Source organism: Anabas testudineus, chromosome 23, assembly GCF_900324465.2.
Source record: "Anabas testudineus chromosome 23, fAnaTes1.2, whole genome shotgun sequence".
NCBI classification, from domain to species: Eukaryota; Metazoa; Chordata; class Actinopteri; order Anabantiformes; family Anabantidae; genus Anabas; species Anabas testudineus.
The window spans coordinates 7,932,061-7,948,288 of NC_046631.1; the positions used below are offsets into that span (position 1 = coordinate 7,932,061).

Below are 16,228 nucleotides of genomic sequence, written 5' to 3' on the forward strand. Positions count from 1 at the left end.
GCTCATTTAATTGTCTGTAGTAAAGTTTCTGCTTGAAGCATAGAAAGAGTTTGGTCAGAGTGTCGAAGAGTCACATGTTGAGATGAATTTCATTTCTGAAATTTATGAGCTACCACATTTGGTAGGCGTTTTGTAACACACAGGTACAGTATTGTTTGAATAGGGTTATCTTCAGTTAATGCTCTTATAAATTACTTTATTATGTTGCAGGACTGGTTTGAAATTAACAAATAGCATTTCATATTAAGTGAAGCATTCTGCCCCTATTGCAAGATATGTGCAATAGGGGCATAATGCACATATCTGGCACTTTACAGTTTTCACCTGTAAAGTGCCATTACATTTTTCCATTTACAGTTTTGTGCCCATATAAACTGAAAAAGAAAACTATTTAATTTATCCAAAACCCACATATCATAGCTAAAATGCTGTACATGTAAGATGTGCTTAAGACAGAGCAATGTCTGCACATAGGAAAAGGCTGAGGAAAGGTTGTGGTCATGAAATAATAAAAATGTCAAAGCTAATTTACTATTTGAGATAAGATTAACTGCTGTTGAATATGTATACTTATCCACCGCAATCTGATTTACTCTCATATATTTGGCCGCTCGCTCTCATACATTTGGCTGCATTTATGAACATGACAGTACATTGTGCATCAACAGCTTGCATAAAAGAATTATATATAAATAGATCATGTAAAGAGATGGAGAAAATGTCTCTGAATTAGGTTGTCTGTAGACTTACATCTTCATGGGATACATGGAAATTAAATTTTAATAATTAAATTTAAGCAGTCATATTTTAAAGATATTTAAATGAGTGTCAACAGTGGCAGTGACTGAGAAAATAGCAACAACTAAACTCTTTCTATGAATCTAGAAACATCATCCCCAGGCCCTGGTCTGCAGGTCTTGTGTTGTTGGTAGCTAAGTATCTTAGCTAGCTAAATCATGTTCCTATAGCCTGTGTGTGTGTACAGAATAATACATTATAGTTTGTTATGTACAAACTACAGCAGCCATGATGACTGAGGGCCTTAAAGACTACACTGCCCAGAAATCTGTGGTGTGCTGTGTTATTATTATGATTGTGATCATGACAATTATGCTATGATGATGATGATGATGATGATGATGATGAAGCACTTCCTGATCAATATGCATTGATTAAAATAAAAACATATCACACATAAGTCAAATTTACATCCAGACAAACTTTTGAACGACCTATTCTTTCAAAATTCAGTAGCACAACATTTAGGTAAAGAGTATAGGTTACAAAAATTCCCTTTACAGACTGGATCCTGGATATTGTAAACATACAATATAAGACACTTTGGAGTGTCAAATAATGTTTGCAAGTAAGCCTAACTTTGGTTTAAGTGGTTTATATTTCTTTATCTTTCTTATCCACAATGAAGGGATGAAAATGGTCAACACAGGTCAGAAAATAAAATGTTGAAGATAAAGTCAAAGGTTGAGGTAGAATAAATACACAGCGCCAAATGAGAGTACAAATGAGTCATGATAACAGCTCCACTGTACCTTATCTAATTTTTTTTCGTCCCTTGCCCTCTGTCCCCTCTCACCTTTTTCTATTTCTCATCGTCTCTCTCCTTCCCTTGTCCTCTCACTTATCTTGTCTCCATTTATCTTTCTGTCGCCTCTTCTCTCGTCATTTTTTTGGTCATTTCACCTTCTTTTCTCTCATTGCTGCCCTCTTTATCCTTTGCTCTGTCTGGACTATTGTGTTCCTTTTTCACTTTTCACCTCCCCTATCTTACCTCCTTTTCTCCCTCTTTTTATCCTCGTTCCTCTCCTCCTTCTCCATGTCAAATATCTTCTCTCTGTCTTTTTCTCTCTTCTCACTATCACTCTCTGCCTTTTTTATTTACCTACTTATCATTCTTTCTTTTTCATTTTTCTCAGTCTGTTTGCCTGACAGTAGGAGCGTATTAGGTTTATTTACATACAGCCTGTCGCTTTTGCCACAGAGATATGCTAATCCATTGCTGAGCTTTAGAACAGCATAAACACAGTGTTTTTGTAGTCACAGTTGACTGATTTTGGATCAGCCACTGAAATACCAAATCCTTGGCCTTCATAACAGGAGGAGAAATTAAATCTGCCACCAAAATGCAAAAACACGAAATGCAAAAAGAAGCTGGAGAAAAAGCAACCATATTGTGTTTAGACAAACGCTGACACCCAGTGGTAAGAAACTAAATCACAACCATTTCTAGCAATGATTATACATATTTGCATTCAACACAAGCCATATTTCAGCTTATCTTTGAAATACAGCTTAGCTGTAGCAGCAGCCTTTTATTCACTGTACTCTAAGTAAATATCTAATAAATCCTCAAACATATTTAACATAGATGTGTATATGTAAATGCTCTTGGAGTGTTGCTGAGCAAAACACTGAAGAGGTAATATTTCTGTGCTGTTTCACAGCATTTACTCATTTATACTGAGAATTTTGATTGATCAGATCAGTTTGATCAATTTGATTAGTTGTACAAAGGAACAATATATAAGAACAAAGGAAAAGGAGAAAGAATGATGTGACAGGGAATAATGAGGAGAAAAGAAGGACTAAGAAAAAACCTAGGCCGTGAAGGAAGACAGGTCCGACAGCTTAGAAAGAATAAGGTTAAGGAAAGAGAGATGTATGTGAGGGTTTACCAGGGTAAAGAAGAGTGTCAAAGAGAGAATCAATGTGTTTTGTGTGTGTATGTATGAAAGTCCGACAGAGCAAGTCTATAAAACATTGATACAGCCTGTTCCACAGTGCTTTGGTAGGAAAGCTGTTCCACTTGACATCCAGTGATGCAACAGTAAATAAAAATATTATCCAGGACCTCAGTGTCCCCAATACCCAGCCTTTTGTTTTTCAGAAAAGTCAAAACCTCTCCTTCCAATAAATGTGACTAATTGCAAATCTTCTTTTTTGGCCTTTACATTTTAAATATTCTTTATACTTTTTATTTTCTAGGTTCATAACAGATACAGTATGCTGTGGCAGAGCTCTGGATACCGTGACATTAATATATCTAAACAGGCAGGGAGGGAAATAATGATGCAAAAGAGAGAAAAAGGAGAAACACAGTAAGAGTAAGAGGCAGTGAGAGCAAGAGAGACAGAAACATATCTATTCTGAACTATTTCTCACATGCCTCCCTGCTCTCCCCATTTTTCATTTCCAAATATAACATGATTGTCACACCTGAGACAATTTCCATGAAAGCTGTGAAATACAGATAAGCGTGTGTGTTTGTGTGTGAGTGTGTTTAAGTGCTTTTCTGTCTGTCAGAAAAGGACAAAAAGTGTGACGGCTTAAACACTTGTCGTCTTTGCTTTGTAAATCAAAGCAAACATGACCTGCAATGAATGTCATAGCTGGGAATTTACATTGGTTGACAGGACCACATGTGTGGGTTAGTAGCGCCCTAGTCCACCTCCTAATCAGCTCAGTAGGCTGCTATCATGCACCAGACCTCTGTAGTCATGGCTGCAATCCAATTAAAAACACAGAGCCAACCAGGTTTAGGCATAAAGACAACATGGTCAAGCTTATGGAATATTTCAAGGAAAGGTCATGGTTGGTTTAAATGATTTCAGAATCCTGTATTTTGATGCCTGCTCTTCTACCATCCTCCTTGCTTTATCGCTGCACAGACTGTGTTGTTATTTATATGAAGACAGAAACAATCACTGCTGTGTCTGTCATACTTGCTAGGCCCATTAGAGGACACCTTATTATGGTACTGTACCTTGAAAACAAGGTAAACTCTGTTACAACAAAACCATCATAGATCATTAGTTTGATTAGATTTTACAGCACATCCAATAAACACGGCAAAGTGCTACTTGCAAATCAACAAATCAATATAATTGATTGGAAGGTGATACAACCAACAACAATAACCAAACAAGTCAAATGTGAACAACTAATTAACCTGACAATTTTACAGCCACGGGATGGTACCAAGAGAATCCACAAGAAAAGACAAGACAGAGAAGGAGAACGAGCAGAAGAGAGAAAATTCAGCAGCTAAATATACTCAAGTTTAGAATGAGAGAAAACAATGCATATGCATGTGTGGACAAAATAAAATAAAAAAAGCAATGTGAGAAACAGAGGGAACAGCATGTGTGCAAAAGTGTACGGATTTAAACAAAACCTGTCATCCTACCTCCAGCAATTGCAGTTTTCTTGCCCACCGTTACAGTGACAGCTGTAGTTGTGATCACTATCCTCCCTGCTGGGAGAGCAACACACACAGTTAGCAAGCATTTACATTAGCTTACCGATACATGCACATACAAGCATGGGTGCATTTATGCAAACAAATGCATATTGTAAATATTGCTTCTATAATATAATCTAATATATGCACATGCATGAGTATGCGTGGGCAAGTTATGAAGCTATTTATTTTCTTACATAATGAATTCCTAATCCCATCATTTGTAAAAAATACACAGCAGTGACAGTGTCAGCAGAAATGTCAGTAAGATATGCCAAAACATGTCTAAAAAAAATTTGGGTGACAGATTGACAGGGGAGGTATAATTTAATAAAGTCATGCATTCCTCTTCTGTGCATCTATTCACAGCCTTCATGCTAGCAGATGCCAACTGTCACCAAGCCACACATTCCAGTCAGATTAACATTTTAAGCGTTATGTAACACAGATTATGAAAGCTAATCGACTAATACACTCATACCAGCAGGATTCTGTGTGTTTATTACTGTTTTTACAGCCACGTTAATTTGTAAGATGATACAGAAACACAATGACAACAAAACACATAATGCCAACAATCAGTGAAACCAGATTCTGACTTTCTAACAAGAATCTAGCAAAGACATAAAGATACTGACTTCCTATAAGAGCAGAGGAGGTTCCCATATTTTAACTGCATGCTCATGCAATAAGAAGAAGAGAAAAACAGAAGGAACAAGAGCAGTGACAAAGAGAAGCTAAAAAAGACACAAAGAATCGCGACTTTTAAAGAAAAGAGTGAGGGAACGGCCACAACCACAGCACTCGTCATGCTTTGAAATCTGGAGTGAGAAGAACAGAATGTGGATAAATAAAAAGAGGCAGCGTGCCAAGTATCAATAACAGTTTTCCTCTACCCTCCTCCTCCTCCGCCTCCCTTCGCTTTCTCCCTGCCTCCTCAGAGTCGTACTCCACCTTCTCCTCACTCAAGGTGGGGCTATAGTCAGGTTCATATTCCCTGAATCCATCTGAACACAACACACTGAATTTACCATCATCCTAATAATTACACAGGCTATTTAAATGTCAATGATTAAAATGATGGCGATATCATTGTGTCGTATTATATCCACATAAACACACATCATGTATCATTAAGTATCTATCACCACCTTAAAATAGCCTGAGAAATAGCATAACAAACTATTCCTATCTCCATCGTTTGATGTTAATATTTAAAATCATCTGTAGATGCAGTACCTCTCTTGGAGGTTTACATGAAAAAAGAAATAGCTTCAAATTCACCTTTACACGTGGAACATAACAAATTATATTTAACCTTTTAAGATACTCATTTAAAGTATTGCATTTTTAAATGTGGATTCTTGACCTTTGTTGCCACCTACAGCATTGTGTAGCAAATATTTTTTAAGTGCTTGAAAAATACATTTCACTGCAGATATAAATAAGAAATCTGAATCCAACGGCGGAAAATCTTTTCCTCTGACTTCATTTGTCATCTAGATTCAAAGATGGAGTTAGGTGTTAGTTTGACGTGGTCATTCAGTAAATGTGATGGCAGAAGCTGTTAAACTTTTGATACAGTATGACAAACACAAACAAACAAAATCCACAGAATATAAACAGGAACAGAAAAGCCTTGTGGATATTTGCCTCATTAAAACATATTTTTTCTTCTCAAATATGTGTTAAAAACAACATATACTCCATATTAACTACGTATATAGTGAAGTAAACATTTGTGGCCTGCTGGCTACAGAGAAATTGGCCTGTCACTGTGAGATTTTTGGCTTAACCTGCTGAACATGGCTGGGAAAAGTGGAAATAAAGTATTTTGTGAGTGTGTGTGTTTGCTCAGTAAAGGTATTTCCTCTACTGTACCTCTAATGTCCTGTCTGGGCATGTAATATAGAAACTGTCCAGCTGGATACTCGGCTGCTCTGCGGTACCACACTGGGAAATGATCCAATGTGAACATATTCTCCTTGTCTGTGGAGGTCAGGAAAGACCTGTGGAGAGACAAAAATAAGCTGAAAGAAACAACTCCTACCCATTGTTAAAAAATGATAACAAAAGCTAATAACGAAGAAGGAAAAGGAAGATAAGAGGAGTAAAGAGTCAAGTGTAACATGGTGAAAAGGGTAAGGAAGGATATACAGTAAAAGGACGATGTGATAAAAATAAAACAGTAAAATAAATAAAAGTGGAGGAAAGTAATGAAAAAACGATCAAGAGTGAAGAAATAAGAAAGTTAAAATTAAGGTAAATGATTCTAAATAATTCATTCATCAATGTATTCATTAATTTATTTCCAGTAATGCTTTAGAGTAGGTAACATAGTACCAACAGTATAATTTTGTTTAGTGTATTATCCAATATAACATAAGGGTAAACAGCTGCTCAGCACATAGACACATCCTAAATATAGGGTTAGAGGGTTTGTGTTAAATATACAGTACATAGCAGAGTGTGTGTCTGTGTTCTTGAATTTTACTGTATAACTTTATTCTTTATAGCTGCTATTCCCAAAAACACGTTTGACTTGGAAGCTCATTACCAGCTCCTCTGTTAGTGACCACCAGAGGGCAAACTCACCCCATACTTAATATACTTTGAGGCTCTATTCAATTCCTCAATTGAATCACACTCGCATAAAGTTTTTGGTAAATCAAAACTGATGTGATAGCATTTAATGTACAAAATGTCTGTGTTTTTCTTACTCACTTAGCAACTCTTTTCTCAATACCGGTGTACCTCTGGAATCTCATCAAGCCTGATCGGGTTCCCAAGAATGCAGTTTCAATGCCCTCATCGATACTAAGACACAGAGAGAGAGAGAGAGAGAGAGAGAGAGAGAGTATGAGGTAGAAAAAGGTTGAGATGGGGCAGATAAGAAGAAATATTAATAAAATGTTGAGAAAAAAACATGTCTATGCAAACACATACAGTAAGTGGTTATGTATTTTCATCAATGTTTACCCAGATGTGTTGAGCATAAGAGCAGTCCAGTAAGCCTCCATAGGAGCTGTGACCACTGCATCAAATAGAGTTTGTTCCAACAACTGCACGTCACCTATAAGTAAAGATCAGAGATACAAAAACATAAATCTAAAAGAATAAAAACACGATGCACAGGCTGTTTTGTTCTGTGGTTTCCAGTGCACTTTTAAATACACTGAATCTATTTTAAATTGCAAAACCTAGCAGAAAATATAGGTAAAAGAAGTCTGAACTTACACTTCAGATCTGGTTCTTTGCCAGTGAGGTATTGCACCACAGCTTGTCGCTGGCTCAGCTTGCGATGGGCTGGGTCAATGTCTGTCTCGCAGTATGTCCTACAAGCACAAACACACACATATGTGTGTAATGCAAAAATACAAAAATGTATTCTGATGAACTACAACCACTTCTACTACACTTACTACTCTAAAGCACAGCAACATCTATTCTTACCACTCACTAGCGATGGTCAGATCTGGAGCCAGTAAGTCATGAAGACCTGGAGATAAACAGAATAAATACATTAGTGAAGAAGAATAAGAAAAGCAGACACAAATAAATTGAGACAAAAGTGAAAGACTTGCCATCTTCAACAGAGACGTTTCCAATGAAGATATACTGCCCATATCCCCTAGTCAACACTATACCTAGACTGTCAACACACAAAAGAAACAATTATTTAGCCATTTTAAACATGACACTAAGTAATGCTGGTAAATAAAAGAAATAATTCAAACCTGAATGGTGTTTCGTTGATGACAGTGTAGAAGTAATCATTCTTCAGGAACAGGACTCTCCTCTGTGAGAAAGGTACAGTTTATAAAAATGATGAACAGTCAAACAGCTTGTACTTAAAATGAAGAAAAAGCAAAGTGATGAATAAAATATGGCACCTTCAAGAAACCAGGGAAACAAAACTGGTACAATATGAGAAAAGACAATAAAACCCAGAAGAAAAAGAGGGAAATGACTGACTGATATAATATTTAAGACATCTCCTCTTGCTGCAAAGTACTCACTCCTTTATCCACTGAAGTTCTCACATCTAAAGATAAGGTTCCAGTGTCTCCTTTAACCATGGCTGTCCTCAGCTAAAAAAATACAGATATCACGTAATCAGCTGTTTAAGAGCTAATTACAATATATCATGTGTGTACAATATGTTAACAACACAATCCACAGCGCCATGCAGTCAAAAAGCAAGGATAGAGATGTGCGTGTAAGGGTGTGTTACTCACTTTCTCCTCTGTGTCTTCCCATTCCGCCTCTGATAGATCAACACTGTTATAGTTGGGTTTTGGTTTTAGCTTTTTCCCTTCCTTATACTGTCACACGCACAATCACAAACACATAAAACAAGTTATTAGTAATGAGGAAAAAAAATCATACATCAACAACATAAAGTTTTAACAGTGTTTCAGCTGCAGTAATTCAATGTATCATAGGATGGTTGTCTGTACCAGAGGTCGCAGGTCAGGATGAGACAGAATGTAACCATTGTTAGTGATAAGAAAGGCGTAGCCATGGACACCCAGCTGAAATAATGGAAAAATAAAACACAATCACTTACAGTGTAGTTCATCATAGATCATTGGCATGTACAGGTACAGCTTGTGGATGGTTTACCTTGTACCTTGGAGCTAATCTCATCAGCTCTTTTAGGGCCACATCAGTCCCCACTACGCCCAGCAAAATCCCATGAGACAGCTGCAGGAAACAGAATTACAACACATTGATAAAGTGATTCATTGATCATGATTTGGGTGATTTCTCTACTTACAGTCTCCTTCTTCTTGCTGAACACAGGCATGGCCACAGAGGTCATCAGGAGCAGACTTTGGGCCTGAGTGTTGAAGAGCTATGAGAAACACACACACACACACACATTAGCTAGCTTACTACCAAACTCACATGACGACTCAGGCATCTGACATCTAACAAGGACTATAAAGAAAAGTTAAATGTTAAAAAATCAAGTGGGGAAGAGTTTTAAAACTGAAGCAGCATGCTGAGCTAAGCTAAGCTAGCTTTAGCATGAAGCAAAATAAAAAGACAACTCATCAACTACTCAAAAATACATAGTGCTGGTTGTTGAATGTAAACAAAAGGCTAAGCAGGACTTTACAGATACTATGTAATGTATTATTAGTGTCTCTAGCTGAGCATGTTTACCTCTTGTGTGCTTGGGAACTGAAGATGGAGATGAAGGAAAGAACAAATGTGAAATGGCAGAAAAGATGAGGTCCACATGGAAAACAGGCGAGGAGGAAGGAGAAGCTGCACGACCTTTTATTTTAATTGCTACTAAAGGATCATCTACATTTCTCAATATAGGAAAATAATGCTGGATGATGGTTTATATTTAAGTTTATAGAGAACTTGCACTTATGTATTTAAAGATATTTTTAGACTACAGCATGCAGACGAAATAACATGAGCAAATAAAAGGTATTGCATTTGAATATTCATCTTGGTTTCCCCCAGGAAAAAAACAAACTAAGTAATGGAGCAATACCAAAAGTAGTAGTACAGGTGTATTCCACATATACTGATGAATAAAATAAATGAAATAATCAGGTGTTCGCTATCAAGCACAGTAATAATGACAGAACCAGACTGACCACGCTGTCCATGTAAGCCTCAGTCCATATGATGTCATGATCGTGATTGATGACCATGGGCCGGCTGAGAACGTGGAGATACTCCATAACGTTTTCCTGGACGTCAGCCAGTGTAGAAATGTGTGTGTAATACCCTGCGTGACATGCAAAAGCAAGAATACAGACAATGTGTACACAAGTTTTCTGGAAAACTAAAAGTTTAGCAAACAAAAAGGATCATCAGACTATATTTAGCTTTCTCACTCTGCTGTTTGTGCATTATTTTTTTAATGGAATAAATTATTTCATCTGACATCAGAAAGCCTTGCCGTCCCAAAAAGCACAAAGCAGTTTTTTTTTAAATAATAAAAATAAAAAACAGCTTGAATCTCCTGATGCAAATGTGCTTTTAACATTTTTTTTAAAGCTTGGCTTAGCTCAAGGTTTATGGCATTTCTACAAGTGGGAGACAATGACGTCAATGGGATACCTGCAGTGATGCTGCTCAGTGACAACAGGCTACTGAAGAAGTGCCAGTTTTAAATTTGTGAATATGTGCAAAGCAAGACTGCTGCTTTTTGTTTTTTATTAATAGTATTCTTATTCGGTTATTAAGAAGATCTGCTTACTCGAATAACAGAAACTGTGCATTGAAGGTTTTTGCTGGAGTGTGACAATGTGCATATTTGTCTATATGCAATGACAGGTATTGGGTTGTTGGCAGAAGCCAGTGTTCACAACAGAAGGGAATGCACCTGTTACCCATTACACAGAGAGACACATGCAGATATGATATCTTTTTGGCCAGGGATGTGTTTACACTGTATCTGTGCTGATAATAGTATTTAATCAGGGGTATTTGACATGTTCAGAGCAGAATAAAGCTGATCATACAGCTGTATGATCCCATGTAATTCACAAGATGGCAGCAACTCATGCCCAGTTCCACAAACCACTATCTGAGACCACGGAGGGCCAACAGATCTCCTTTCTTGGTAAGAACAATATATTTATTTAAGAGTGATTGGTGCAACAGTTTTCACATTTATAACTCCAAGTCTTGGTGCTGAAATGATTCAACATGTATAACATTTCATCCTTTCAAAGAAAGCTATGAAAAGAAACATATTTTCTTTTTACCCTTGTTGTTGCAGGCAATCCATTTGACATTTTCAGCAAATGTCATCTCTCGTCCAATTAGATAGGTGAATACTCTAACCTGGAAAGATATGTACAGTACAATACAAGTCCCATCTATTTCATAATACATATATGCAGGTTTATTTGTCATTAAATTGTGGAAATGTTAGTGTTCACGTACACGTCGCTCTGGCCAGTTAAACTCTTCAAAAACATCCTGGAAGTCTTCCATAGCCCCATCTGTTATGAGCATTATGGCTTGGTTGCATAGGCTGCCCTGGCCTAGTGTTGCAGCCTAAACACAAGCACACACAAATTATTTGATCATGAGAATTTATACTAAACACAATCATTAATGATGGATATAGAATATCCTTATGTACACCGAGTGAATGTATTTCTTAGCAATGTTTAACATTGTCAAGAATGCAAATAGTCACAAACCTCATTTAGGATCCTGAAAGATTCTTTCATAGCGTTTTTCACTTTGCCCTCCCCTTTCACATGAATCCCATCAATCAAAAGCTTGAAATGCTGGAAAGAGACACAACAAAGAAACAAAACTCTGGTTCTTACCATATGATAAACACAGAACAGGGGAGAGATAAATGATGATAGAGGGAGAGAAAAAGTGTAAAGGAATTATTCCCAGCTCCTTGGCACACTGACCAGTTACAATAAGTCAATATCAGTAATCAGGTTATCAGGATTCATTAAAACATACAAACAGACAAAACCACTTCACACTGTGACGATGAACTAATTGCAGCTCCTTTTTATACTTGTCTGGACCTTTTACGTTTTCTCTAAACCTATCCTGACTTACAGTGGGGGAAAAATGTTTGCTGATAGTTACATAACTGATTTAAAACTGAAGATTTCATACTTGTTAATGTGTGTGTGTGTGTGTGTGTGTGTGTGCAAGTACTACAAGAGTATGTCAGCCAACATATGTAAGCCTGTTCTGTTACAGCCTACCCAGGCAGATAAGCAATCAAATCCCTTGCTAGGTCATGTGACCCACTTAAAATTGTCAGCGGCCAGCAACCTCACCTGATCTGCCGTGTTATGATGGAGAGTGAAAGTAGGCCATACATCCAACTCATAACACACACTCACACAGACACACGCACAGACTGAGCAGACAGAGCCGGTGTTAGGATATAGTCCAAAAGGGGGGAACAGATGAGTTAGATTGAGATTACATGAAAAGCATCACAGAGACAATGAGGTATTACAGATGTTTTAAAAGTGCAAATTCAACAAGGTGCAAAGCAGCAGAAGAAGAAATGACAAGAAAAGAAAACGCGAGAGACAAACAGCACATAAGCACGGAAACAAGAAGTGAGTTTCATGAGTAAATCCCCACATTCACTGTGATGCTTTATTGTGATGTGATGACAGTGTAATCTTTGTCTATGGGGGATTAGTAAGATAACAGCTTACGATTAACAGGTTAGTAGAGGTTAAGTGAATTAATTAGCTGTGTGTGTGTGTGTGTGTGTGTGTGTGTGTGTGTGTGTGTGTTTGTTACCTCTCTGTTATCCAGATCAGCTTGTACCAGCGTGCCCTTGAAGCAGGGCTCCACATAGCGAACATAGTCACTGTACTGGAAGGAGAACTCGAATCATGAGTCAGTTTGATCAATGATCAGGATAATTAACAGTTAGCATTATTAACAGGTGACAGTGAAGATTTATTCAAGTGTTACTCTCCTCTAATCCCTCAAATCCCTCAGTCAATCACCCTAAATGTCATTTAGTGATTTTACTTCATCATTCCAGGCTCCACCTGATTCTGTGTGACAGAAACTACTCTAATACAAATAATGTTGCATTGAAATGAGCTGTGGGATTTAAACCCTTTTCTGACAGCAGATATCTCATTTTGAAATTAAAAGCACTCATTTTCATTTTGCTGTGTGGTCAGTCTATTAAAGGAGTGTAGTTTTAAATTCTCTGCACCAACAGCTTAAGGGCAGCGGATTTGCAGGCTGCGTATGATTACACAGAGAGTAATACCAGGATAAACCATGCTTATTACACTGATTTATATTAAACCCCTAAAACAAAATAAATTCTGAAGCTTTGATATTACTTAAAATATTTTATTTGTGCATTTGTGCCTATTTGCACATGAAGGTATTTTGTATTGACACCAGCGACTTTGCCTGCATGTTAGCACGAGTGGGTATTTGTGTGTTAGGGTGTTAATCTCTCTGCCACACTCATCAGGACTTAGGAACTTTCTGGTGAGTCTTACTTGTGTCTGTGTTTTTTGTCACTGTGTGTGTGTGTACTTACAGCTATGATGTTAACAAAGTCATTTTCTCCCAGGGTGTCTAGGATGGTATTAATGGTGTGTTTGGCTATGGTCAGTCTGAGTCCTTTCATACTGCCACTAACATCCACTACAATTACCACATCTTTAGGGGATGTAGCAGCTTGGATATACCTAAAGAAGAGATGCAGGAATAGATTAGGGAGCAGTAAAGACTATTTTTAATAAAAACATAATGAAAATCAGATAATACCCAGGCATAAATGGAGTCTGTACATTATTTACTAGTAGTCTATCAGACAAACAGAGCAGATAGAGTTCAGGTCTTATCCTTTTATTTGTTCCCCTGTCCTTCCGTCCTTGCTTCCTGTTATCTCTTTATTATTGTCCGCTGATTTTCCAAGCTCATTAACATCAATGAGATTTACAGCAGCTCTAACTGGATCCTTTCCAGAGCTACACTCCCTTTTGATTTCTACCTTCCAAGATACAGTATGTTCTGTATGAAGATGAGTTCCTGGAACTTGATGTCCCGTTACGTTAACAGTAATCCAGCTCTTACTGAACTGGGTAGTCGTTGAACACCACCTCCATTTCATGGATGTGTCACAGAAAATTACAGATAAATAAATTCAATTTTGCTGCTTTGGTTTCATCATTCTGTTATTGTGCATTCATCACTGTGACACTGTCATGGCTTAGAGTAAAACAGTGCCAGTGTGGCTGCAGATGCTGAAGCAGGTCATGACATGAGTTGTGTGACATTATTGTGAAGATATGATTATCTTAACACAGCTACCACTGTTCATAAAGTATTAATAAGACTTATGCAAACAACAATATGAGCTCACCAATTTCTGTTTCTGCAATCAAAGGTGGACACACCGTTTTCATCTGGAATCCACTGGATCCCTGGACAGAGATTAATTAAGAGCTGAGTGTGAGATGGAAAACTGCTGCTTGGCTGGTTAGTCGGGTGGATGGATGAACAAATAGATGTGTTGATGGACAGTGACAGATCTCTCACACACAGACTTACACAGAGAGGAGGACTCATCAGCAGCCAAATAGGAGCTGTAGACAGAGTCATCCTGTTCGATCGACTATTTTTTGCATCATCAGCAGCTATGTGAGTTCACTGTATAGCTAGTGTAGCTCAATGTTTGTCCACAGCCGTGTTCCTTTATCCATGTTAAAGGGTCACACAGCACTTTTGTGCAGTGAACATAATGTCTTAAAGGTGGCCAGACTCTGATCTGTAGGTACAGTACCTGGATACAGCCTGAAGAAACCTGTAGAGCTGCCAAAGTACTGCCAGGTGAGAGTTGGATCTTTCTGGAAGTTTTCAATGAACACATCATTCAGAGCCTCAGACATGTAGACTCCGTTCAGAATATCTGGATCTACAGAAAAAGAAAAAATATGATATTTGACTGGCAAGCAAATATCTACTGTATGTGTAATTGCATACAGGCTTCGTGTGTGTTACCTCTGTTGTAGACATTAGTGGGGACTTGTATGTTACTTTGCTGTGTGTTGACTGGCAGTTTATTGAAGTGTTCATTTGGCTCCAGAAGAAATTCTCCTCCAAGAGGCAGTGGGTTTCCATTCTCATCAACTGTGTTGATCAGCATGGAGTTATAGTACTCAAACTAGACGGAGAAATAGCAGATGATGACTCAACAAAACTATATTTCTGAGTATAATTCAGTGGTTACATACACAAGTGTCACAAAGGGCAGTGCTCTTATAGTGAACTATACATACCTCCAGTGTTTCATTGTACTCGTGATATAAATCAGCATCCTCTGCTGCTTCTGCTAACCTCTGTGATAAAACACAACAGGGTAAGAATACACTGTGCTTACACACAGTAGCTGCCCCTGTAGGAAGGGTTATCAAAGCCAACATTACACTGATGTGATTCAATCTGTGATGACTGAAACATAGTTTCCTACCATGAAGTGTAGTTTTTGTTTCTGTTTTTGCAGAATGTATTGATACCTTCACAGACTTCATCTTCCTCCCAAGCATCTCCTCCATCTCTTCTGCAAACCTTTTCACCAGCTCTTCTCCGTTCACCTCCTCCATCTTCACCACACCCTCAACATCCTTGTATTTCTTCAAAACAGACACACTTACTTTTATGAGCAACACAGTGCTTTCACATTAATACAGGCTTATATGTGAAATAATGACAAACTGCAGCAAACAGAACAAAATGTCAAAGCGGTCATTCGGAGCGAGCTACAATACAGTGTATGCTATTTTCACTTACACCAATTTCCTTTACAAGAGACTGTAAATTAGAAAAACATATTAAACGAGATGACCATAAAGAGCTCTCACATTAGAACTATTGCAAATACTTATTTTGAGCAAAAGGAAAGCTCCAACATTTAATGATGTTGTAAACATAAACCAAAAACCCTAAATGTCCTATCCAGTTTACTCGGTAAAGAAGATGGAGTCATTAAATGTTCCAGCAGATAACAAGAAAGCCATTGGTTAGATAGAGCTGCATGATAAACGGCTTCTTGTTGCTAAGCTTAACCTAATGCACTGGCTAATATGCCTACACTTTACTAAACTACTGTTATTACATTATAACCCTAACCCTAACCCAGCCATTCCAACCAGTTTACCGGTTCTATTACTAGTACATTACCAGCCCTTTTACTGGTACTATTTCTGGAGCTGCTTGAATAACTTAGGTGGTTCCCACTCTAAGAAAGTGTTTGTACCAGCTTGAAATTTGTGTTGTACATGACTAAAAGTGTGTCATCACGCAAAATAAGGCTTCACAGTGCAGAGAGAAAAGGTCAGTAGGTGCATTTTTGTGTGAATATTCAGTTTGTGTGTGTGGCAGATGGTGAACCAGCCTGCTAGGGATTCTACAGGATGGCATGCAGAGGAAGGCCGCACATCCTAATTACAAAAAGGCACACAT

The 16,228-nt window shown here is 37.7% G+C and overlaps 1 protein-coding gene across 3 annotated transcripts in view; it reads right to left on the minus strand.

The window, feature by feature from the left end:
• cacna2d4a (calcium channel, voltage-dependent, alpha 2/delta subunit 4a) overlaps positions 1-16,228 on the minus strand; it is a 72,926-nt gene that overhangs the window by 49,722 nt on the left and 6,976 nt on the right. For 2 of the 3 annotated variants that reach the window (XM_026363602.1, XM_026363601.1), the window contains exons 4-27: positions 15,283-15,399; positions 15,046-15,105; positions 14,768-14,930; positions 14,550-14,681; positions 14,130-14,190; positions 13,302-13,452; positions 12,533-12,607; positions 11,443-11,532; positions 11,180-11,293; positions 10,999-11,077; positions 9,880-10,013; positions 9,039-9,116; positions 8,885-8,965; positions 8,719-8,793; positions 8,497-8,583; positions 8,278-8,349; positions 7,996-8,057; positions 7,843-7,910; positions 7,712-7,757; positions 7,496-7,593; positions 7,238-7,331; positions 6,983-7,075; positions 6,140-6,267; positions 4,205-4,273 (exon numbers count right to left, since the gene is read on the minus strand). In XM_026363602.1, the coding sequence (XP_026219387.1) occupies positions 4,205-4,273; positions 6,140-6,267; positions 6,983-7,075; positions 7,238-7,331; positions 7,496-7,593; positions 7,712-7,757; positions 7,843-7,910; positions 7,996-8,057; positions 8,278-8,349; positions 8,497-8,583; positions 8,719-8,793; positions 8,885-8,965; positions 9,039-9,116; positions 9,880-10,013; positions 10,999-11,077; positions 11,180-11,293; positions 11,443-11,532; positions 12,533-12,607; positions 13,302-13,452; positions 14,130-14,190; positions 14,550-14,681; positions 14,768-14,930; positions 15,046-15,105; positions 15,283-15,399 (2,227 nt within the window). The remainder of the gene's footprint in view (positions 1-4,204; positions 4,274-6,139; positions 6,268-6,982; positions 7,076-7,237; positions 7,332-7,495; positions 7,594-7,711; positions 7,758-7,842; positions 7,911-7,995; positions 8,058-8,277; positions 8,350-8,496; positions 8,584-8,718; positions 8,794-8,884; positions 8,966-9,038; positions 9,117-9,879; positions 10,014-10,998; positions 11,078-11,179; positions 11,294-11,442; positions 11,533-12,532; positions 12,608-13,301; positions 13,453-14,129; positions 14,191-14,549; positions 14,682-14,767; positions 14,931-15,045; positions 15,106-15,282; positions 15,400-16,228) is intronic. The other variant, XM_026363603.1, reaches the window with a different exon arrangement.